The following is a 25,486-nucleotide window of genomic DNA, read 5'->3' as shown; positions in this document are numbered from 1 at the left end:
AAACAAACATTAAATATTTCACGCATTTGGGCAGCGAGCTTAATTTATTTCATCCGAAAAATAGTAGAATTATCTGAAAATTATCGCTATACAAATTTTAGTTGGAGGCGACTCATAACGTTTCCATGGTAACATTATTTCCAACACCCTTGGATCATTTTTTTAAGTGGAGCGTTTTGATTTCCCAGCTCTTCTTTAAACTGCTATCTTTCAACGTCTTCTATGATTCCCTCGCCAACAATTTATTTTTCCATGCATACTATGATTTTACCAAATGGAAGTTTTTTACACGGATCGACGTCCACAGACGCGCAATTTGTGAATGTTTTTATGTGTTGTCCTTGGGTATTCGCGCGTTTTCTTGCATTTTCAGTCGGATCCTTTACAAGATTTTCAAAAAGATTTTAATTTTGGTCGGTGATACAGAACGGTGAACGGTTTCTTAAACGACCTATTCGAGCCGTACCCCCGTACCCAGCACTTACTTCTTCTAAGAGGTCTGAACCTGCCATTTCTGGTTTTCTGTATCTTTATTTACCCGAAGCTGGATAGTCAGTCCTGAGTACGGGTGATTGATCCGGATGGGATTTTTGTCAGGTCCGATCGTGTGAAGATCGCTAGGGTCGCTACCATCAAACCACCGGGCCGCTCCAACGCTTCCAAGTGCCAAGTGAGCGACTCACTATCCTGATGAATACAAATCAAGGAAGACCAGAAATGGTCGTTCAATCCACGAAAATAGCAGCATTATTTTCTAAAACAATACCATGCTTTACAGTAGCTTATAAATATTTTAAAGTTAAAGTTTACTGCTTGATTCGCTGCAATTTTTCATGTTTTATTTTTCACTAAAAGAAATGCGAGATTGTTTCAGGAGTAATTGCTGTTGTTGTGCTATGTTGTTTACACTTCTCAGTTTAAATAGAGAAATTTTGATCAAACCAGGTAACCGAGAAGATTTCTAGTAGGGTCAATATTTTTTTCAAATCCTCTGTATTTCAATAACCCATGACACAAGCACAACATCAAGAGATATTGGCCAGCAAATTCTGGGCCTTTTAACTTTATTTACCCGCAACCTGGATAGTTGTTCCTGGGAACGAGGGATTGGTTGGGTTGTAATTTTTTACCGGTCCTATCTAAAGAAGACTGGCGCCGCTACATCTGATTAAATGGCACCTTATGAAATTTAAACATGTGTGTGTCTGTTACTGGAAATACATGACTAAAATATACTGTCTGTGAGGAAAAAGTTAGAAAAAAAAACATGGGAAATCTGTGGTACCTGAATGTGGATGGCTACTTAACCTTAGATATATCCAATCAGTTGCTTTTATCTGATTGTGAAAGACGTCGACTTTCGACGAAATTATGTGCGATGCCTACGAAAAGCATAAATGCATAGCAAGCAACTGGGGAGCTGACGCAAAAATATTAAGAAGTGCTTCATTGTAATTTAGAATACTCATGTTAAAATGATATGTTGCATATGATCCAGATGGGAGCTGCACGCAAACACGACGTGACGTATATTTTTACGATACATTTCATTCGTGATAAATGACCAAGGTTCGGGACTTATCAACCACTAAGATCAATATATATATATATATATATATATATATATATATATATATATATATATATATATATATATATATATATCAGACTAAGAGAAGAACGAAGTCATCAAGGCTCAAGGTCTGTTAAAACTAATAACAACAACAAAAGCTCAAAGCGACTTGGAATATGCTTTGCCAAATAGGTTTTTATGAGAGCCAAAGGGGCCCGAGGTGAGAAATTTGATAATTTATTAAACTAAATAAAATAAAATTAACAACATCCTCCAATTGGGAAGAAAACCTCTTTTTAAAACATCTTTGAGTTTGCGTACACAACAAAATTCTGTTGCATAGCCCTGTAACCGGGCCGATTAGCTAGTCTGAAAAAAAAATATCTGAAAATGTTACAAAACGTAATGCGTAAATTAGTGGAAGTATAGAGATTAAATATTTCCAAAATGGGTGGGGGCTCGCGTTGCCATGCGTATTCAAATCAAAGGTCGGTTTTTTCCTTCTCGCACGTAATCCTGTGTGTGTGTGTGTGCATGCTGAGCTCGTGCCAAAAATTATCCGGAAATGTGACCGCGTACACGGTGATCGGTACCGTTAGGTGAAAATTTCCACTAAAACGAGTCTCCTCCTGTCGCCACCGAGTGTGCGAGCGAGAGGGAGCATCGGTTGACAATTCGCAGAAATTTCGGTCACCGATGCAACACACAAAGGAAGAGCGCACGCTTCGTTCGTGTGTCTGGCCGGCTAGTTTTAAGCAGCGCACCTATTTCTGCACCTACGTGTCGTACTAACTAGCGAAATATGTTTCTGTTTTAAGATCTAACATGAAATGTACCACCAATCCTGCATTTTTGTACGCATATACTGTATCTATTCTGAATTCACATACGTATCCTTCGTTGCTTTCACTGATTGTACGGTGATAATAGCATACGCAAATGGATATGTCTGTAGTGGAATTGCAAAAATGTTTGGCGACTTCAAATTGCTTCGTGCTTTGAAACGATTGTGTGCGATTGTGTAGCGAGAGTAGTGAGATAGAACCACATTTGCTCGAAAAGTAGTAGTAGCGGAGGTAGTTAGCGAGAGAGATCCACTTTCGGCACTCTCGTTCGTATGCTGAAGGTAATTAGTAACCGAATGTCCCGAGCTCGGCACAGTCCTCGTCGAACAGCCAACTGGAACAGTTGGTCCGCGCGCGTCGTCAATCCGGATGTATTAGTGTGTGTAAGTGCGTGTAGTGTTAAAAGTAGTGTTGAACAGGGGCCAATTTCAAAATGGCGCCGGCTCATTTTGTCGTCCTTCGCGAACCAGCAACATCGAGCATGTCGAGCATGAACAAAGAGTGCGACGCTTAGTCGAGAGACAGAGAGGTAAGAAGCAGTGCGCGTACGGCTAATCCTGCGCAGGATTGGCATTAAAAAGTGCGGGTGGTAAAATGGCGGAAGAAACGCGCGTGTGTGTGTGTGTGTGTGAATGTGCGAAAAGCGCTTCGCGGGACGGTGCGTTAATCGCGACGGTGCCTCGCCCAGTGCGTCGGGCGGAGGGGCAGCGAAATCTTCCACGGGGTTCGCCCCAAAAATAATTGTTTTTATAAACATAGCTGTTGCTGCTGCTGCTGCTGGTGAAATGTGCGAATGCGTGTGTGCCTTTTTTCCTTCTCGCACATAATCCTGTGTGTGTGTGTGTGTGTGCATGCTGAGCTCGTGCCAAAAGTTATCAGGAAATGTGACCGCGTACACGGTGATCGGTACCGTTAGGTGGAAATTTCCACTAAAACGAGTCTCCTCCTGTCGCCACCGAGTGTGCGAGCGAGAGGGAGCATCGGTTGACAATTCGCAGAAATTTCGATCACCGATGCGACACACAAAGGAAGAGCGCACGCTTCGGGCGTCGGGCGGAGGGGCAGCGAAATCCTCCACGGGGTTCGCCCCAAAAATAATTGTTTTTATAAACATAGCTGTTGTTGCTACTGCTGGTGCAATGTGCGTATGCGTGTGTGCGGAAAGGACGATGGACAATCCAAATCGTGACGGTGTTTCGGTGCGTGGTGCGTCGACCCATCCTGCGCAGGATTACCGCCAAAATGGCGGCTTTTGCTGGTGAAATGCGTGCGTGAAACGATGCACGAACTGCGACGGCGCCCAGTGCGTAGGGCAGCGAAATCCTCCGCGGGGTTCGCTAAAAAAATACTCTTTTTAAAAACAAAGTTGTTGTTGTTGTTGTTGCTGCTGCTGCTGCAAAGATCAGATAAGCAGGGGCGGTGTAGTGAAGTGACTTGGTGTGTGGTGAAAATACTGTAATGAGTGCACCGCAATTGCTTGAAAGGAGCGCGTGAAGCCGTGCGCTGCGCACTACTGAAGGTAGGATTGTGTTCCATATTCATTTGCATGCATGGTTTGGGGTTTCGTTGCTAGGGTCGATGGTGTAGTGATCAGCGTTAAGCGTTCAACCCGATGCATCGCAGTAGGCGTCGTGTTTATTTAGAAAATAAGAAATATCTGCCATTAGGGCTGCATACAGGTGGGCTAAAAATAGACTGAAATATTCGGTGCCCATTCGTGGGCTAGTTTGTTTCATTCGCATTGGGAAATTTCTTAACAATTGTTTCAGACCAACGCTTCAGACCCTCGACCAGGTACGGTACCTGCACAGGGCTCCTTTTAAGTGGAAAGTGGAAGTTATTTTTCCTTCGTAGGATCGGTCATTCCAGGTACGATAGCAGGTAGGCTGCTGGTGGGGCACTGCTTTTAGCTTTTCATCCATTGCTCGGTACCACCAGCACGGTCAGAGGAGTCTACCTCCGACCAAAGATTTTAAAACACGGAAAGTGATGACGTTTCTCAGGGGGTTTCCCGCATATTGCGATTGCTTGTGTTTTTTCACTGGATTTACCTTCGATTAGGTAATGCTGCGCCGGTTTGATTTCAGCTCAGAAGAGATGGTCGAACAAACATCTTTTATGTAAATCGATTTGTCGCCCTGAAAAGGACGGTTTGTTTTGGGGGGGTTTGCAGAGAGATTGGGAGAAGCCTTAAGCCTTCTTCTCAGTCTTCTTTGGCAGCAGCACGGCCTGAATGTTGGGCAGCACACCACCTTGGGCAATGGTGACGCCGGACAACAGCTTGTTCAATTCCTCGTCGTTGCGGATGGCCAGCTGCAGATGACGCGGGATGATGCGAGTTTTCTTGTTGTCTCGGGCAGCGTTTCCTGCCAACTCCAACACTTCAGCGGCCAAGTATTCCATCACGGCGGCCAAATACACCGGTGCACCAGCACCGACGCGCTCGGCATAGTTGCCTTTGCGGAGCAGACGATGGATACGGCCAACCGGGAACTGCAGACCGGCACGGTTCGAGCGGGACTTTGCCTTTCCCTTCACTTTGCCTCCCTTGCCACGGCCAGACATTGTTGATAGCTTCGGTTTAGATGAGAGTGCGTTCGCAACGATGCTCACTGTTCGGAGAGTGCTTGTATTCTGTTGTTGTTATATGGCTTATAGAGACTTTGATCCCTGAGGGATTCTTTCGTCTCTTTTCAGTGGATTTTGGTTAGATTTGGTGGAACAGATTGGTGATTTTCAGGAACTTAATGAGTTTTTTATCATTGTCTGGTGATAATATGGTGTCAATGTTGTAGCTGAGTTTGCAGGAGGAGCGGATATCTGAGTAGCCAAGACAGTCTTTTAGAAGATGTTGTACGGTGATAAATACTCCGCAATATTGACAAAGTGGTGGCGATGACTTGGTGATCCGGTGTACGTGGGTAAGGTTTGTGTGGCCTATACGAAGGCGCGTGAGTACGCGTTGTTCCTTGCAATGTGGAGAATCGGGCCAAGCCGCTATATTCTGTTTGATGAGCCTTAGGAATCTAGTGTTGTTATGATTCCATGTTTGTTCCCATTTGTTATTTATTGTAAGAGAGATTAGTTTTAGCGCATCTCTTTTGGTGAGAATATTTTCGCTGCATAGAGTTTTATTTCTTCCATTGTTAGCCAGTTCATCGGCTCTTTCATTTCCTCTTATACCGGAGTGTCCTGGTATCCAACACAGGGTTAGATTGGTGCAGTTCTGAAGTTTATGGAGGATGGTTTGTATGTACGGATCACGGCAAGAGTGGTTTTCTATGGCTTGAAGGACACTAGCACTGTCAGTGAATATGATGTTTTGTGAGTCGGTTTGAGCACATTGCTCAATTGCTGTTATGATGGCTATAGCTTCTGATGTGAAGATAGACGTGTGATCAGGAAGCTTATGTGATATGTTTTTAGTCGTGCAGTAAATTCCATAACCTGCAGAATGTTGGCTGACAGATCCATCGGTATAGATGTGTGTGTGTTTGTTGTATTTGGTGTTTATAAGATGGTGGAAATGTTGCTTTGCAAGTGTGGAATTGCATTTGGCTTTCAGTTTATTCTTGAAATACCAGTCTATTTGTGGTGGTATAGTGTTCCATGGCTTATGGTAAAGGTGAAGTAGACTTTTGATATTCGGGATGGTAGTTCCTGTAAGGGTGTGAAGCTCGGTGCTAGCGCGTAAGATGAAGTTATTTGCCGGGATATTTTTCTCTAAGAGTCGGATTGCTATTGATGCTATTTTTTGTGTAATCAGAAGGTGAAATGGAAGAAGTCCACTTTCACAAATGATGGAATCAATGGGGCTGGTTTTAAAAGCGCCGGAAGCTAATCGGACTAATGTGTGATATGCTGGAGCTATGGATTGAACAATTTTGTCTTTGCCCAAGGAAGTGATACCGATACCGTATAGAATTTTGGGGAGTACCCAAGAGTTCAAAATTTTAAGTAGGATATTGCGCGTTGCTCTGCTATAACCTGTGCTAAGCATGACAAAGAGGTTTGTTTTCGTAGCTAATGATTTCTTAAGAAGAGTGATATGGTTTGAGAATGTGAGATTGCGGTCAAAGATAACTCCAAGAATAGTTGCGGAAGATGGGTTTGCTATGTTCTGTTTGTTCAATTGGAAAATAGGTTTTTTGTGGATGTGGTGTTGGCATATATGAAGGGTTTTGCATTTTTTGTAGGATATATTGTATCCGGTCCATCTGGACCACTGTAGAAGTTTGTTCAAACCGGATTGGAGTAGGAGTTTGGATTGTGCTATCGAACTATGGCTTGAGATGAGTATAATGTCGTCAGCGTATAATAATGTAGTAATTTCGTTGGGAATGGAAAGAAGGAGGGACTCAATACTGATTAGGAACAGGGTAGGGGAGAGTATGGCTCCTTAGGGGACTCCGTTTTCCAGATTTTTCCTATTCGATAGGTTATTGCCAATTATGACTTGGAAAGTCCGATCGGTCAAAAAATCCTGAAGGTATGCAACGAGGTTTCCCCCGAAACCCCATCTGCCCAGTTGCTCGAGAATGCTGTACCTCCAGGTCCTGTCAAACGCTTTTTCGAGGTCGATAATACCAATGTCCAGATGGTGATTATTGGTTTCGACCTTAGAGAGATGTTCCTCTAAAATGCCGAAATACGTTTCAGTGCCTAGTCCACTGCGGAAGGCATGTTGGTGTGAACTGAGGAGCTTGTCTTCTTCAAGTGCAAGAGCAAGGCGACGGTTGACCATTCTCTCTAAAACCTTTCCAATGCAATTGAGTAGGGAGATGGGTCGGTAGCTGTCAATGTCGTGTTTGTTTTTGTTGGGTTTAGGTATAGGAATAACGAAACTATTTTTCCAGTGTGAGGGAATTTTACCAGAGGACCAAATACTATTGTAGATATGCAGGAGGATTGACATGCCTTCTGAGGGAAGGTTTTTTAGGAGAGGGTATCCAATGGAATCAGGACCAGCGGATTTTCCTTTGCATTGGCTAAGGGCCCAGTTGAGTTCAGCCAAGGAAAAAGGTTTGTTATATTTCAGGTCAGGGCTATTGTTGAATTTAATTTTGATTTGTTCTGTAGTGTTCTTATGTCTGAGAAAGTTATCGGGGTAGTTTTGGGTGGCAGAAATTTTGTGAAAGTGATCGGCAAAATATTCTGGAGTTTGTTCCGGGGGTAATACATTATTGTCTATTTTAAGTGTGATGTGTGGTTCGTAACGTTTTTTGCCAGTTAAAATGTGGACTTTTTTCCACATATCATTATTTGAAATGGAAGGATTAAGCTCAGAAACAAATTTGTGCCAAGACTCACGTTTGGCTTTTTTAATTTCTTCCTTGGCTATTAGGTTGGCTATTCTGTATTCTTCTGCAAGGGTGGGAATGAACAGATGATTGTTTCTTTTGTGGGCTTGTCTAAATGCTCTAAGAGCTTTTCGTCTATTTTTGATGACTATTGCGACTTTTTTGTTCCACCAGTGAACACTTCTTTTGCCAGGTAGTCCAGATGTTTTGGGGATAGCTTTAAAAGCGGCTTTGTTGATGAGGGAGATAAGGTAGGGTTCAGAAGGAGGAATAAGGGGGTTGAGATTTTTGAGGAAAATTGATTGATAAGCGGCCCAGTCGGCTTCTTCATACTTCCAGCGTGGTCTATTTTGTATTATGGGGAGGAGAAAAGCACTATTGATTTGTAGAGGTCGATGGTCGCTGCCATGTGGGTCTGGGTGAATGTGAAGCGAAAATTGTGATAAAAGGGAAGTTGAAACAATACAGTGATCTATCATAGATCCTGCTCCGGTGGAAGGATTAATGCGTGTGGGTATGGGGTTATGGATAGGAGTAAGGTCATGTAAAGGGAAAAGGTTGATGAGATGTTTGGCTCGGTAATGATCTTGGAGTCCACCCCATTGGGAGTGTTGAGCGTTAAGATCACCTAAAATAATTAGGGGATGGGAAAGCTGATTAAGGATATTGTTGAAAGCTGTGGTGACGGTTGAATCGGTAAGCATGTTGGGAATGTAAATGCTGACTACCGTTATATCTAAAGGTATTTTGATATTTATTGCTATGAGCGGGAGGTCAGAGTTAATGTTCAGAGGAGTGAATGGAATGTTTTTTAGGGTTCCAATAGCAACATTGTGATATGGGTTATTTGATAGTTTGAAAGACCAGTTATATAAGTTAAAAGGGGAGTGATTGAGCAAGGGAGGTTTGTTCACTTCTTGTAAAGCTATAATCGGAGGAGCGATTTTAGTAATAAGAAGCTGTAGATCATTCAGATTGTTTTTCATTCCTCTGATGTTCCATGAAATACCAAAAGTTTGGAAACTATTATTGGGGATTATTTGTGAACCCATGGAAGTTAAGAGAAAAGGTTATAACTGCGTGATAAGAAATAGAGAAATCAAGTTGCTAAGTGGAAGGAAGATGGATATTACTTCTTTCTTTTGGACCTTTTTGCCTTTCCCGTTTGTGAAGGCAAGGGGTTGGGATTGGAAGAGGGGATGGGAGGGGTGTTGGCGGAGGGGGGGTTATTTGGGATTTGGGTGGAAGGGTTGTTGGATGGTTCTGTATCATCCAGAGAAGAGGAGGAGTTTTCTTTGTGTTGACGTTTGCGGTTGGGGGTTTTGGTGGTTGACACAGATGTGACAACGCTGTCGGTGTCGGTCGATTCCATATCATCATTGCTCTCATTTTCCGATGAGCTTTGATTTTGAGTTGCAATTAGACTTTTGATTATATTTTCTTGTTGTACTATTCTACTGTTCATCTCAGCAATGGTTTTGCGGAGTTCTTCGTTAATTTTGTTGGAAGTTTCAATTGTTTCTTTAAGCTGCTTAATTATTTCGTTTTGGTTGTCGCTGTTTTGAGTAGCTTGTGCGTAAGTAATTCTTTGTTGAACTTTGCTATGAATATTTGTTTCGTTCACAATAGCTCTACGTGCTTGAATGTAGGAGCAGTTTGTGTCAGTTTTATACCGTATAATCTTTTCTTCGAGGATATACGCAGGGCAGTCCCGGGAGAAAGAGTGATGATCACCCTTGCAGTTCAGGCAGCGAAGATCGCTAGAACATTCCCCATGAGCTGGCATGCTACACTTGGAGCAAACTTGGCCATTTTTGCATCTGATTTTCGTGTGACCAAAGTTGGCACAGTTATAGCAGAGCATCGGTCTAGGGTAAAACGGTTTTGTGCGTATCTGTATAACTCCAAGGCGTATATATTCCGGAATTTTGGCTCCTTCTACACGCAGTAGGTAGGAGTTGGTGTTTACTTTTGCATTGTTGACGGTTCGGGTAAATCTTTTTACGAATGTGACTTTCTGATCTTTAAGGTTATCCAGGATATCTTGTTCCGAAAGTTCGTTAAGATCGGGAGAGAAAATGACGCATTGAACAGAGTTTAACGTGGTGTGGGGTGTGATTTTAATTTTCGTTCCGTCGATCAATTCTGAGAGTGTTTGAAGCTTCATGTATTGGGAGGAATTACGCGTTTTAAGGAGGATTTTTTCCCCATTGTTCAAAAACTGACCTGGTTCTTTAAGAGGACCAGTTGCGTTTGAAATGCTCTTTCCAATAATGAATGGATTACGCGGTAGCAACGAACCCTCACAAGCCTCGAGAACTAAAAATTTTAGCTCTCCGCTTTCCCCGTCTAACCATGTTGGAACTTGTCTTTCCCTCCTGCTCATGGCAGGGGGAGGATCCCAGGAGGGAGCGGGGGGTCCTGACATAGGTAGGACCCTGAGTATATTCTTTCGTTTCAATCAGGTAAATGAATGTCTTCCACGAATTCACACAATACAAAAATCTCCACGCTATGCCTACCACTCACCAATACACTTCAATCCGTGACCGGAAGTCGGAAACAGCGTCTCACTCCTATGCTTATTGCTCTCTACGCTACTTCTCCTTCTGCGCTCTATGCTTATTGCTCTCTGCGCTGCTTCTCCTTCTGCGCACTTTGGGGAACAATGGAAGTAATTGTCTGCACGAGGGATTCGGTTAGCAAACTACGTCTGTCCGCGTCGGAATCCAAACCAAGACTGACCTCCGGTCGACTTACGGGCAGTTTGCTTCGTACGGGCCATTTCACTGGTTCGGCGGTTTTATTAGTGGAACGTAAAGACGTCTGTGTTGTGTCGACGATAGGTTCGGAATGTGGGTATGCGAGGCCAGATCGTCATTTTTATAACCTCGCTCCACGCACACACATACTCCGATCCGATCGTGTACCAGTGGTGTGAGAGCGTGTGCGTGTGCTGCGGGTAAGTGTATAAAAGAGCGAAACATTGTGCGTAGCCTTATTGTTACTCGTGAACTCTTGCACAGTACGGTTGGTACACACGGTACGCATCGACATCGAAATGACTGGACGAGGAAAAGGAGGCAAAGGTCTGGGTAAAGGTGGAGCCAAGCGTCATCGCAAAGTGCTGCGCGACAACATCCAGGGCATCACCAAGCCGGCCATCCGCCGTCTGGCCCGCCGTGGAGGAGTGAAGCGTATCTCCGGTCTCATCTACGAAGAAACGCGTGGCGTGCTGAAAGTGTTCCTGGAGAATGTTATCCGCGATGCGGTCACCTATACCGAACACGCCAAGCGCAAAACCGTCACCGCGATGGACGTAGTGTACGCGCTGAAGCGCCAGGGTCGCACTCTGTACGGTTTCGGAGGTTAAACCCGCCAGCCGACGCACGTTCGACGCTCATCTCAACAAACGGTCCTTATCAGGACCACACATTCTTTGCATCAAAATATTCTTTCCTATGATTCCGATCGCTATGAAGTGTGTCGTTCAACGTAAGGTTGTGAGTCGAATCCTTAGCCTCATCTACCGTCTATGGGGTACAACTGTGTCCCGAGGTAAACGTATCACGCAGCCGAGCGTCTTCGAAGCCAAGAAGAAGAAGCGATGAGCATCGCGTCGATCCTGAGGACGGTTCAGCTACTGTGAGTGCGTCAATACTCCGCAGCATGATGAACGTGCTACGGTGTTCGGGAATGTGTGTGATGGCACAAGAATCCGAAATTCAACTGTATTATGTAGTCATTTTATTGCAAAGCTAAAACATTGACCGTTTTAAAACCAATTGTGAAGCATTTCACACAATTGCTAGTCTTTTTTAAAACAAACATTAAATATTTCACGCATTTGGGCAGCGAGCTTAATTTATTTCATCCGAAAAATAGAAGAATTATCTGAAAATTATCGCTATACAAATTTTAGTTGGAGGCGACTCATAACGTTTCCATGGTAACATTATTTCCAACACCCTTGGATCATTTTTTTAAGTGGAGCGTTTTGATTTCCCAGCTCTTCTTTAAACTGCTATCTTTCAACGTCTTCTATGATTCCATCGCCAACAATTTATTTTTCCATGCATACTATGATTTTACCAAATGGAAGTTTTTTACACGGATCGACGTCCACAGACGCGCAATTTGTGAATGTTTTTATGTGTTGTCCTTGGGTATTCGCGCGTTTTCTTGCATTTTCAGTCGGATCCTTTACAAGATTTTCAAAAAGATTTTAATTTTGGTCGGTGATACAGAACGGTGAACGGTTTCTTAAACGACCTATTCGAGCCGTACCCCCGTACCCAGCACTCACTTCTTCTAAGAGGTCTGAACCTGCCATTTCTGGTTTTCTGTATCTTTATTTACCCGAAGCTGGATAGTCAGTCCTGAGTACGGGTGATTGATCCGGATGGGATTTTTGTCAGGTCCGATCGTATGAAGATCGCTAGGGTCGCTACCATCAAACCACCGGGCCGCTCCAACGCTTCCAAGTGCCAAGTGAGCGACTCACTATCCTGATGAATACAAATCAAGGAAGACCAGAAATGGTCGTTGAATCCACGAAAATAGCAGCATTATTTTCTAAAACAATACCATGCTTTACAGTAACTTATAAATATTTTAAAGTTAAAGTTTACTGCTTGATTCGCTGCAATTTTTCATGTTTTATTTTTCACTAAAAGAAATGCGAGATTGTTTCAGGAGTAATTGCTGTTGTTGTGCTATGTTGTTTACTTCTCAGTTTAAATAGAGAAATTTTTATCAAACCAGGTAACCGAGAAGATTTTTAGTAGGGTCAATATTTTTTTCAAATCCTCTGTATTTCAATAACCCATGACACAAGCACAACATCAAGAGATATTGGCCAGCAAATTCTGGGCCTTTTAACTTTATTTACCCGCAACCTGCATAGTTGTTCCTGGGAACGAGGGATTGGTTGGGTTGTAATTTTGTACCGGTCCTATCTAAAGAAGACTGGCGCCGCTACATCTGATTAAATGGCACCTTATGAAATTTAAACATGTGTGTGTCTGTTACTGGAAATACATGACTCAAATATACTGTCTGTGAGGAAAAAGTTAGAAAAAAAACATGGGAAATCTGTGGTACCTGAATGTGGATGGCTACTTAACCTTAGATATATCCAATCAGTTGCTTTTATCTGATTGTGAAAGACGTCGACTTTCGACGAAATTATGTGCGATGCCTACGAAAAGCATAAATGCATAGCAAGCAACTGGGGAGCTGACGCAAAAATATTAAGAAGTGCTTCATTGTAATTTAGAATACTCATGTTAAAATGATATGTTGCATATGATCCAGATGGGAGCTGCACGCAAACACGACGTGACGTATATTTTTACGATACATTTCATTCGTGATAAATGACCAAGGTTCGGGACTTATCAACCACTAAGATCAATATATATATATATATATATATATATATCAGACTAAGAGAAGAACGAAGTCATCAAGGCTCAAGGTCTGTTAAAACTAATAACAACAACAAAAGCTCAAAGCGACTTGGAATATGCTTTGCCAAATAGGTTTTTATGAGAGCCAAAGGGGCCCGAGGTGAGAAATTTGATAATTTATTAAACTAAATAAAATAAAATTAACAACATCCTCCAATTGTGAAGAAAACCTCTTTTTAAAACATCTTTGAGTTTGCGTACACAACAAAATTCTGTTGCATAGCCCTGTAACCGGGCCGATTAGCTAGCCTGAAAAAAAAAATATCTGAAAATGTTACAAAACGTAATGCGTAAATTAGTGGAAGTATAGAGATTAAATATTTCCAAAATGGGTGGGGGCTCGCGTTGCCATGCGTATTCAAATCAAAGGTCGGTTTTTTCCTTCTCGCACGTAATCCTGTGTGTGTGTGTGTGTGTGTGTGTGTGTGTGTGTGCATGCTGAGCTCGTGCCAAAAATTATCCGGAAATGTGACCGCGTACACGGTGATCGGTACCGTTAGGTGAAAATTTCCACTAAAACGAGTCTCCTCCTGTCGCCAACGAGTGTGCGAGCGAGAGGGAGCATCGATTGACAATTCGCAGAAATTTCGGTCACCGATGCAACACACAAAGGAAGAGCGCACGCTTCGTTCGTGTGTCTGGCCGGCTAGTTTTAAGCAGCGCACCTATTTCTGCACCTACGTGTCGTACTAACTAGCGAAATATGTTTCTGTTTTAAGATCTAACATGCAATGTACCACCAATCCTGCATTTTTGTACGCATATACTGTGTCTATTCTGAATTCACATATGTATCCTTCGTTGCTTTCACTGATTGTACGGTGATAATAGCATACGCAAATGGATATGTCTGTAGTGGAATTGCAAAAATGTTTGGCGACTTCAAATTGCTTCGTGCTTTGAAACGATTGTGTGCGATTGTGTAGCGAGAGTAGTGAGATAGAACCACATTTGCTCGAAAAGTAGTAGTAGCGGAGGTAGTTAGCGAGAGAGATCCACTTTCGGCACTCTCGTTCGTATGCTGAAGGTAATTAGTAACCGAATGTCCCGAGCTCGGCACAGTCCTCGTCGAACAGCCAACTGGAACAGTTGGTCCGCGCGCGTCGTCAATCCGGATGTATTAGTGTGTGTAAGTGCGTGTAGTGTTAAAAGTAGTGTTGAACAGGGGCCAATTTCAAAATGGCGCCGGCTCATTTTGTCGTCCTTCGCGAACCAGCAACATCGAGCATGTCGAGCATGAACAAAGAGTGCGACGCTTAGTCGAGAGACAGAGAGGTAAGAAGCAGTGCGCGTACGGCTAATCCTGCGCAGGATTGGCATTAAAAAGTGCGGGTGGTAAAATGGCGGAAGAAACGCGCGTGTGTGTGTGTGAATGTGCGAAAAGCGCTTCGCGGGACGGTGCGTTAATCGCGACGGTGCCTCGCCCAGTGCGTCGGGCGGAGGGGCAGCGAAATCCTCCACGGGGTTCGCCCCAAAAATAATTGTTTTTATAAACATAGCTGTTGTTGCTACTGCTGGTGCAATGTGCGTATGCGTGTGTGCGGAAAGGACGATGGACAATCCAAATCGTGACGGTGTTTCGGTGCGTGGTGCGTCGACCCATCCTGCGCAGGATTACCGCCAAAAAGGCGGCTTTTGCTGGTGAAATGCGTGCATGAAACGATGCACGAACCGCGACGGCGCCCAGTGCGTGGGGCAGCGAAATCCTCCGCGGGGTTCGCTAAAAAAATACTCTTTTAAAAAACAAAGTTGTTGTTGTTGTTGTTGCTGCTGCTGCTGCAAAGATCAGATAAGCAGGGGCGGTGTAGTGAAGTGACTTGGTGTGTGGTGAAAATACTGTAATGAGTGCACCGCAATTGCTTGAAAGGAGCGCGTGAAGCCGTGCGCTGCGCACTACTGAAGGTAGGATTGTGTTCCATATTCATTTGCATGCATGGTTTGGGGTTTCGTTGCTAGGGTCGATGGTGTAGTGATCAGCGTTAAGCGTTCAGCCCGATGCATCGCAGTAGGCGTCGTGTTTATTTAGAAAATAAGAAATGTCTGCCATTAGGGCTGCATACAGGTGGGCTAAAAATAGACTGAAATATTCGGTGCCCATTCGTGGGCTAATTTGTTTCATTCGCATTGGGAATTTTCTTAACAATTGTTGCGCTTCAGACCCTCGACCAGGTACGGTACCTGCACAGGGCTCCTTTTGAGTGGAAAGTGGAAGTTATTTTTCCTTCGTAGGATCGGTCATTCCAGGTACGATAGCAGGTAGGCTGCTGGTGGGGCACTGCTTTTAGCTTTTCATCCATTGCTCGGTACCACCAACACGGTCAGAGGAGTCTACCTCCGGCCAATAATTTTAAAACACGAAAAGTGATGACGTTTCTCAGGGGGTTTCCCGCATATTGCGATTGCTTGTGTTTTTTCACTGGATTTACCTCCGATTAGGTAATGCTGCGCCGGTTTGATTTCAGCTCAGAAGAGATGGTCGAACAAACATCTTTTATGTAAATCGATTTGTCGCCCTGAAAAGGACGGTTTGTTTTGGGGGGGTTTGCAGAGAGATTGGGAGAAGCCTTAAGCCTTCTTCTCAGTCTTCTTTGGCAGCAGCACGGCCTGAATGTTGGGCAGCACACCACCTTGGGCAATGGTGACGCCGGACAACAGCTTGTTCAATTCCTCGTCGTTGCGGATGGCCAGCTGCAGATGACGCGGGATGATGCGCGTTTTCTTGTTGTCTCGGGCAGCGTTTCCTGCCAACTCCAACACTTCAGCGGCCACATCACGGCGGCCAAATACACCGGTGCACCAGCACCGACGCGCTCGGCATAGTTGCCTTTGCGGAGCAGACGATGGATACGGCCAACCGGGAACTGCAGACCGGCACGGTTCGAGCGGGACTTTGCCTTTCCCTTCACTTTGCCTCCCTTGCCACGGCCAGACATTGTTGATAGCTTCGGTTTAGATGAGAGTGCGTTCGCAACGATGCTCACTGTTCGGAGAGTGCTTGTATTCTGAGTAAAAATTGAGCCAGTGTGCGATTAAATACCCCGAGTTATGCTGCCTGCACGCACTCAAGTCGAATACCCGAGAGTGATCCGAAAACCGGAATATAAACGAACCTGAGAATCGTAGTTCTCTATCAGAAAGGTTTTGACTCTCCGTTAGTGAGCATCAGTGCGTGAATCGAAGCAAAATGGCCCCGAAAACCAGTGGAAAAGCCGCGAAGAAGTCTGGCAAAGCCCAGAAAAATATCTCCAAGTCGGACAAGAAGAAGAAAAGGAAGACCCGCAAGGAAAGCTACGCTATCTACATCTACAAGGTGTTGAAGCAAGTCCACCCGGACACCGGCATTTCGTCCAAGGCGATGAGCATCATGAACAGCTTCGTGAACGACATTTTCGAGCGCATCGCTGCCGAAGCATCCCGCTTGGCGCACTACAACAAGCGTTCGACGATCACGTCCCGCGAAATCCAAACGGCCGTCCGTCTGCTCCTGCCCGGTGAGCTGGCCAAGCACGCCGTGTCCGAAGGCACGAAGGCTGTCACCAAGTACACCAGCTCGAAGTAATTCGAAGCGTCGAAGCGCAGTTCGTTCGCATCTACCCAAACCGGTCCTTTTCAGGACCACAAAACGCATCCATACGAAAGATATATTTCTGCTTGACATTCCCTCTCACACGGTGGGCAAAAGATTAAAGTTTAAATAAAATAAAGCATAATTTTCGACGCGTTCATGTGAACCCGTGAGCGGAAAGCAAAGGGGCGCGGGTACAAAACACGAGTTGGCACGAGAAGAAGAATGTTCCGTGTCTCGCACAGTGTAACAGCATCGGAAGCACATCTTCTGACGATCGATCGCCAAACGGTCAATCGAAAACGCGTCTTTTGACTTTCTGGGCTGCCCCTTATTTCATTTTGCTTAACCGGCCGTCCAGACCTGCCATTGCTGGCTTTCTTTGGCTTTATTTACCCGTCGGACAGAAAGTCGATCCTGTCGTGTGAAGATGGTGTGTTGCTCATCGCGTAAACAAACGTTTTTTCGACACACGCAGCTTTTGTTGTACCCGGATACGGTCACGGGCTCTCTGCACCGAACGGGCGACATAAACGCATACGAAATTGTTTCAATACCATCACCACTAACGAGCCACTACGGACGGAAGAAGGTACGGACAAATCGACACATATCTTTTTGGTTAACATTTGTGGTGGTCCTGAGAAGGACCGTTTGAGTGAAGCCCCTCGACGATCGATGGAAGAGGAGCCCCGGGGGGGGATACGGGCGAAAATTTAGGCACGCTCTCCGCGGATGCGACGAGCCAGCTGAATGTCTTTCGGCATGATGGTGACGCGCTTCGCATGAATGGCGCACAAGTTGGTGTCCTCGAACAGGCCGACAAGGTACGCCTCGCTGGCCTCCTGCAGGGCCATCACGGCCGAGCTCTGGAAGCGCAGATCGGTCTTGAAGTCCTGGGCAATTTCACGCACCAGACGCTGGAAGGGCAGCTTGCGGATCAGCAGCTCGGTCGATTTCTGGTAGCGACGGATCTCACGCAGGGCTACGGTTCCCGGACGGTAACGATGCGGCTTCTTCACTCCTCCGGTGGCCGGGGCACTCTTGCGAGCAGCCTTGGTGGCCAGCTGCTTGCGCGGAGCCTTACCTCCGGTCGACTTACGGGCAGTTTGCTTCGTACGGGCCATTTCACTGGTTCGGCGGTTTTATTAGTGGAACGTAAAGACGTCTGTGTTGTGTCGACGATAGGTTCGGAATGTGGGTATGCGAGGCCAGATCGTCATTTTTATAACCTCGCTCCACGCACACACATACTCCGATCCGATCGTGTACCAGTGGTGTGAGAGCGTGTGAGTGTGCTGCGGGTAAGTGTATAAAAGAGCGAAACATTGTGCGTAGCCTTATTGTTACTCGTGAACTCTTGCACAGTACGGTTGGTACACACGGTACGCATCGACATCGAAATGACTGGACGAGGAAAAGGAGGCAAAGGTCTGGGTAAAGGTGGAGCCAAGCGTCATCGCAAAGTGCTGCGCGACAACATCCAGGGCATCACCAAGCCGGCCATCCGCCGTCTGGCCCGCCGTGGAGGAGTGAAGCGTATCTCCGGTCTCATCTACGAAGAAACGCGTGGCGTGCTGAAAGTGTTCCTGGAGAATGTTATCCGCGATGCGGTCACCTATACCGAACACGCCAAGCGCAAAACCGTCACCGCGATGGACGTAGTGTACGCGCTGAAGCGCCAGGGTCGCACTCTGTACGGTTTCGGAGGTTAAACCCGCCAGCCGACGCACGTTCGACGCTCATCTCAACAAACGGTCCTTATCAGGACCACACATTCTTTGCATCAAAATATTCTTTCCTATGATTCCGATCGCTATGAAGTGTGTCGTTCAACGTAAGGTTGTGAGTCGAATCCTTAGCCTCATCTACCGTCTATGGGGTACAACTGTGTCCCGAGGTAAACGTATCACGCAGCCGAGCGTCTTCGAAGCCAAGAAGAAGAAGAAGAAGCGATGAGCATCGCGTCGATCCTGAGGACGGTTCAGCTACTGTGAGTGCGTCAATACTCCGCAGCATGATGAACGTGCTACGGTGTTCGGGAATGTGTGTGATGGCACAAGAATCCGAAATTCAACTGTATTATGTAGTCATTTTATTGCAAAGCTAAAACATTGACCGTTTTAAAACCAATTGTGAAGCATTTCACACAATTGCTAGTCTTTTTTAAAACAAACATTAAATATTTCACGCATTTGGGCAGCGAGCTTAATTTATTTCATCCGAAAAATAGAAGAATTATCTGAAAATTATCGCTATACAAATTTTAGTTGGAGGCGACTCATAACGTTTCCATGGTAACATTATTTCCAACACCCTTGGATCATTTTTTTAAGTGGAGCGTTTTGATTTCCCAGCTCTTCTTTAAACTGCTATCTTTCAACGTCTTCTATGATTCCATCGCCAACAATTTATTTTTCCATGCATACTATGATTTTACCAAATGGAAGTTTTTTACACGGATCGACGTCCACAGACGCGCAATTTGTGAATGTTTTTATGTGTTGTCCTTGGGTATTCGCGCGTTTTCTTGCATTTTCAGTCGGATCCTTTACAAGATTTTCAAAAAGATTTTAATTTTGGTCGGTGATACAGAACGGTGAACGGTTTCTTAAACGACCTATTCGAGCCGTACCCCCGTACCCAGCACTCACTTCTTCTAAGAGGTCTGAACCTGCCATTTCTGGTTTTCTGTATCTTTATTTACCCGAAGCTGGATAGTCAGTCCTGAGTACGGGTGATTGATCCGGATGGGATTTTTGTCAGGTCCGATCGTATGAAGATCGCTAGGGTCGCTACCATCAAACCACCGGGCCGCTCCAACGCTTCCAAGTGCCAAGTGAGCGACTCACTATCGACGACGACTGAATACAAATCAAGGAAGACCAGAAATGGTCGTTGAATCCACGAAAATAGCAGCATTATTTTCTAAAACAATACCATGCTTTACAGTAACTTATAAATATTTTAAAGTTAAAGTTTACTGCTTGATTCGCTGCAATTTTTCATGTTTTATTTTTCACTAAAAGAAATGCGAGATTGTTTCAGGAGTAATTGCTGTTGTTGTGCTATGTTGTTTACACTTCTCAGTTTAAATAGAGAAATTTTGATCAAACCAGGTAACCGAGAAGATTTTTAGTAGGGTCAATATTTTTTTCAAATCCTCTGTATTTCAATAACCCATGACACAAGCACAACATCAAGAGATATTGGCCAGCAAATTCTGGGCCTTTTAACTTTATTTACCCGCAACCTGGATAGTTGTTCCTGGGAACGAGGGATTGGTTGGGTTGTAATTTTGTACCGGTCCTATCTAAAGAAGACTGGCGCCGCTACATCTGATTAAATGGCACCTTATGAAATTTAAACATGTGTGTGTCTGTTACTGGAAATACATGACTCAAATATACTGTCTGTGAGGAAAAAGTTAGAAAAAAAAACATGGGAAATCTGTGGTACCTGAATGTGGATGGCTACTTAACCTTAGATATATCCAATCAGTTGCTTTTATCTCGGTCATTGTGAAAGACGTCGACTTTCGACGAAATTATGTGCGATGCCTACGAAAAGCATAAATGCATAGCAAGCAACTGGGGAGCTGACGCAAAAATATTAAGAAGTGCTTCATTGTAATTTAGAATACTCATGTTAAAATGATATGTTGCATATGATCCAGATGGGAGCTGCACGCAAACACGACGTGACGTATATTTTTACGATACATTTCATTCGTGATAAATGACCAAGGTTCGGGACTTATCAACCACTAAGATCAATATATATATATATATATATATATATATCAGACTAAGAGAAGAACGAAGTCATCAAGGCTCAAGGTCTGTTAAAACTAATAACAACAACAAAAGCTCAAAGCGACTTGGAATATGCTTTGCCAAATAGGTTTTTATGAGAGCCAAAGGGGCCCGAGGTGAGAAATTTGATAATTTATTAAACTAAATAAAATAAAATTAACAACATCCTCCAATTGTGAAGAAAACCTCTTTTTAAAACATCTTTGAGTTTGCGTACACAACAAAATTCTGTTGCATAGCCCTGTAACCGGGCCGATTAGCTAGCCTGAAAAAAAAAATATCTGAAAATGTTACAAAACGTAATGCGTAAATTAGTGGAAGTATAGAGATTAAATATTTCCAAAATGGGTGGGGGCTCGCGTTGCCATGCGTATTCAAATCAAAGGTCGGTTTTTTCCTTCTCGCACGTAATCCTGTGTGTGTGTGTGTGTGTGTGTGTGTGTGTGTGTGTGTGTGTGTGTGTGTGTGCATGCTGAGCTCGTGCCAAAAATTATCCGGAAATGTGACCGCGTACACGGTGATCGGTACCGTTAGGTGAAAATTTCCACTAAAACGAGTCTCCTCCTGTCGCCAACGAGTGTGCGAGCGAGAGGGAGCATCGATTGACAATTCGCAGAAATTTCGGTCACCGATGCAACACACAAAGGAAGAGCGCACGCTTCGTTCGTGTGTCTGGCCGGCTAGTTTTAAGCAGCGCACCTATTTCTGCACCTACGTGTCGTACTAACTAGCGAAATATGTTTCTGTTTTAAGATCTAACATGCAATGTACCACCAATCCTGCATTTTTGTACGCATATACTGTGTCTATTCTGAATTCACATATGTATCCTTCGTTGCTTTCACTGATTGTACGGTGATAATAGCATACGCAAATGGATATGTCTGTAGTGGAATTGCAAAAATGTTTGGCGACTTCAAATTGCTTCGTGCTTTGAAACGATTGTGTGCGATTGTGTAGCGAGAGTAGTGAGATAGAACCACATTTGCTCGAAAAGTAGTAGTAGCGGAGGTAGTTAGCGAGAGAGATCCACTTTCGGCACTCTCGTTCGTATGCTGAAGGTAATTAGTAACCGAATGTCCCGAGCTCGGCACAGTCCTCGTCGAACAGCCAACTGGAACAGTTGGTCCGCGCGCGTCGTCAATCCGGATGTATTAGTGTGTGTAAGTGCGTGTAGTGTTAAAAGTAGTGTTGAACAGGGGCCAATTTCAAAATGGCGCCGGCTCATTTTGTCGTCCTTCGCGAACCAGCAACATCGAGCATGTCGAGCATGAACAAAGAGTGCGACGCTTAGTCGAGAGACAGAGAGGTAAGAAGCAGTGCGCGTACGGCTAATCCTGCGCAGGATTGGCATTAAAAAGTGCGGGTGGTAAAATGGCGGAAGAAACGCGCGTGTGTGTGTGTGAATGTGCGAAAAGCGCTTCGCGGGACGGTGCGTTAATCGCGACGGTGCCTCGCCCAGTGCGTCGGGCGGAGGGGCAGCGAAATCCTCCACGGGGTTCGCCCCAAAAATAATTGTTTTTATAAACATAGCTGTTGTTGCTACTGCTGGTGCAATGTGCGTATGCGTGTGTGCGGAAAGGACGATGGACAATCCAAATCGTGACGGTGTTTCGGTGCGTGGTGCGTCGACCCATCCTGCGCAGGATTACCGCCAAAAAGGCGGCTTTTGCTGGTGAAATGCGTGCATGAAACGATGCACGAACCGCGACGGCGCCCAGTGCGTGGGGCAGCGAAATCCTCCGCGGGGTTCGCTAAAAAAATACTCTTTTAAAAAACAAAGTTGTTGTTGTTGTTGTTGCTGCTGCTGCTGCAAAGATCAGATAAGCAGGGGCGGTGTAGTGAAGTGACTTGGTGTGTGGTGAAAATACTGTAATGAGTGCACCGCAATTGCTTGAAAGGAGCGCGTGAAGCCGTGCGCTGCGCACTACTGAAGGTAGGATTGTGTTCCATATTCATTTGCATGCATGGTTTGGGGTTTCGTTGCTAGGGTCGATGGTGTAGTGATCAGCGTTAAGCGTTCAGCCCGATGCATCGCAGTAGGCGTCGTGTTTATTTAGAAAATAAGAAATGTCTGCCATTAGGGCTGCATACAGGTGGGCTAAAAATAGACTGAAATATTCGGTGCCCATTCGTGGGCTAATTTGTTTCATTCGCATTGGGAATTTTCTTAACAATTGTTGCGCTTCAGACCCTCGACCAGGTACGGTACCTGCACAGGGCTCCTTTTGAGTGGAAAGTGGAAGTTATTTTTCCTTCGTAGGATCGGTCATTCCAGGTACGATAGCAGGTAGGCTGCTGGTGGGGCACTGCTTTTAGCTTTTCATCCATTGCTCGGTACCACCAACACGGTCAGAGGAGTCTACCTCCGGCCAATAATTTTAAAACACGAAAAGTGATGACGTTTCTCAGGGGGTTTCCCGCATATTGCGATTGCTTGTGTTTTTTCACTGGATTTACCTCCGATTAGGTAATGCTGCGCCGGTTTGATTTCAGCTCAGAAGAGATGGTCGAACAAACATCTTTTATGTAAATCGATTTGTCGCCCTGAAAAGGACGGTTTGTTTTGGGGGGGTTTGCAGAGAGATTGGGAGAAGCCTTAAGCCTTCTTCTCAGTCTTCTTTGGCAGCAGCACGGCCTGAATGTTGGGCAGCACACCACCTTGGGCAATGGTGACGCCGGACAACAGCTTGTTGAATTCCTCGTCGTTGCGGATGGCCAGCTGCAGATGACGCGGGATGATGCGCGTTTTCTTGTTGTCTCGGGCAGCGTTTCCTGCCAACTCCAACACTTCTGCGGCCAAGTATTCCATCACGGCGGCCAAATACACCGGTGCACCAGCACCGACGCGCTCGGCATAGTTGCCTTTGCGGAGCAGACGATGGATACGGCCAACCGGGAACTGCAGACCGGCACGGTTCGAGCGGGACTTTGCCTTTCCCTTCACTTTGCCTCCCTTGCCACGGCCAGACATTGTTGATAGCTTCGGTTTAGATGAGAGTGCGTTCGCAACGATGCTCACTGTTCGGAGAGTGCTTGTATTCTGAGTAAAAATTGAGCCAGTGTGCGATTAAATACCCCGAGTTATGCTGCCTGCACGCACTCAAGTCGAATACCCGAGAGTGATCCGAAAACCGGAATATAAACGAACCTGAGAATCGTAGTTCTCTATCAGAAAGGTTTTGACTCTCCGTTAGTGAGCATCAGTGCGTGAATCGAAGCAAAATGGCCCCGAAAACCAGTGGAAAAGCCGCGAAGAAGTCTGGCAAAGCCCAGAAAAATATCTCCAAGTCGGACAAGAAGAAGAAAAGGAAGACCCGCAAGGAAAGCTACGCTATCTACATCTACAAGGTGTTGAAGCAAGTCCACCCGGACACCGGCATTTCGTCCAAGGCGATGAGCATCATGAACAGCTTCGTGAACGACATTTTCGAGCGCATCGCTGCCGAAGCATCCCGCTTGGCGCACTACAACAAGCGTTCGACGATCACGTCCCGCGAAATCCAAACGGCCGTCCGTCTGCTCCTGCCCGGTGAGCTGGCCAAGCACGCCGTGTCCGAAGGCACGAAGGCTGTCACCAAGTACACCAGCTCGAAGTAATTCGAAGCGTCGAAGCGCAGTTCGTTCGCATCTACCCAAACCGGTCCTTTTCAGGACCACAAAACGCATCCATACGAAAGATATATTTCTGCTTGACATTCCCTCTCACACGGTGGGCAAAAGATTAAAGTTTAAATAAAATAAAGCATAATTTTCGACGCGTTCATGTGAACCCGTGAGCGGAAAGCAAAGGGGCGCGGGTACAAAACACGAGTTGGCACGAGAAGAAGAATGTTCCGTGTCTCGCACAGTGTAACAGCATCGGAAGCACATCTGACGATCGATCGCCAAACGGTCAATCGAAAACGCGTCTTTTGACTTTCTGGGCTGCCCCTTATTTCATTTTGCTTAACCGGCCGTCCAGACCTGCCATTGCTGGCTTTCTTTGGCTTTATTTACCCGTCGGACAGAAAGTCGATCCTGTCGTGTGAAGATGGTGTGTTGCTCATCGCGTAAACAAACGTTTTTTCGACACACGCAGCTTTTGTTGTACCCGGATACGGTCACGGGCTCTCTGCACCGAACGGGCGACATAAACGCATACGAAATTGTTTCAATACCATCACCACTAACGAGCCACTACGGACGGAAGAAGGTACGGACAAATCGACACATATCTTTTTGGTTAACATTTGTGGTGGTCCTGAGAAGGACCGTTTGAGTGAAGCCCCTCGACGATCGATGGAAGAGGAGCCCCGGGGGGGGATACGGGCGAAAATTTAGGCACGCTCTCCGCGGATGCGACGAGCCAGCTGAATGTCTTTCGGCATGATGGTGACGCGCTTCGCATGAATGGCGCACAAGTTGGTGTCCTCGAACAGGCCGACAAGGTACGCCTCGCTGGCCTCCTGCAGGGCCATCACGGCCGAGCTCTGGAAGCGCAGATCGGTCTTGAAGTCCTGGGCAATTTCACGCACCAGACGCTGGAAGGGCAGCTTGCGGATCAGCAGCTCGGTCGATTTCTGGTAGCGACGGATCTCACGCAGGGCTACGGTTCCCGGACGGTAACGATGCGGCTTCTTCACTCCTCCGGTGGCCGGGGCACTCTTGCGAGCAGCCTTGGTGGCCAGCTGCTTGCGCGGAGCCTTACCTCCGGTCGACTTACGGGCAGTTTGCTTCGTACGGGCCATTTCACTGGTTCGGCGGTTTTATTAGTGGAACGTAAAGACGTCTGTGTTGTGTCGACGATAGGTTCGGAATGTGGGTATGCGAGGCCAGATCGTCATTTTTATAACCTCGCTCCACGCACACACATACTCCGATCCGATCGTGTACCAGTGGTGTGAGAGCGTGTGCGTGTGCTGCGGGTAAGTGTAT

The 25,486-nt window shown here is 45.6% G+C and overlaps 1 protein-coding gene across 1 annotated transcript; it reads right to left on the bottom strand.

Annotated features, from left to right (window-relative positions):
• Window positions 1-17,453: 17,453 nt before the first annotated feature.
• On the bottom strand, window positions 17,454-25,339 carry LOC128297281 (uncharacterized). The gene is made up of 2 exons (XM_053032903.1): window positions 24,898-25,339; window positions 17,454-17,893 (listed from the first exon to the last, which is right to left on the bottom strand). Exons 1-2 carry the CDS (start codon window positions 25,297-25,299, stop codon window positions 17,471-17,473), a joined length of 825 nt encoding a protein of 274 aa, XP_052888863.1. The 5' UTR covers window positions 25,300-25,339; the 3' UTR covers window positions 17,454-17,470.
• Between the last annotated feature and the right edge of the window lie 147 nt (window positions 25,340-25,486).

Source organism: Anopheles moucheti, chromosome 2 (assembly GCF_943734755.1).
Source record: "Anopheles moucheti chromosome 2, idAnoMoucSN_F20_07, whole genome shotgun sequence".
In the NCBI taxonomy this organism is placed as follows: domain Eukaryota; kingdom Metazoa; phylum Arthropoda; class Insecta; order Diptera; family Culicidae; genus Anopheles; species Anopheles moucheti.
Note: the sequence above shows the minus strand (reverse complement) of the source record. Positions and strands in the feature narration are given on the sequence as shown.

Bases quoted from the DNA above. Each gene is read 5' to 3' on its own strand.
- LOC128297281 (XM_053032903.1), bottom strand. From the start codon at position 25,299: ATGGCCCGTACGAAGCAAACTGCCCGTAAGTCGACCGGAGGTAAGGCT. The intron at 17,894-24,897 runs CGTGCCTAAATT...TAATAAAACCGC, and splicing joins CTCGTCGCATCCGCGGAGAG to CGAACCAGTGAAATGGCCCG.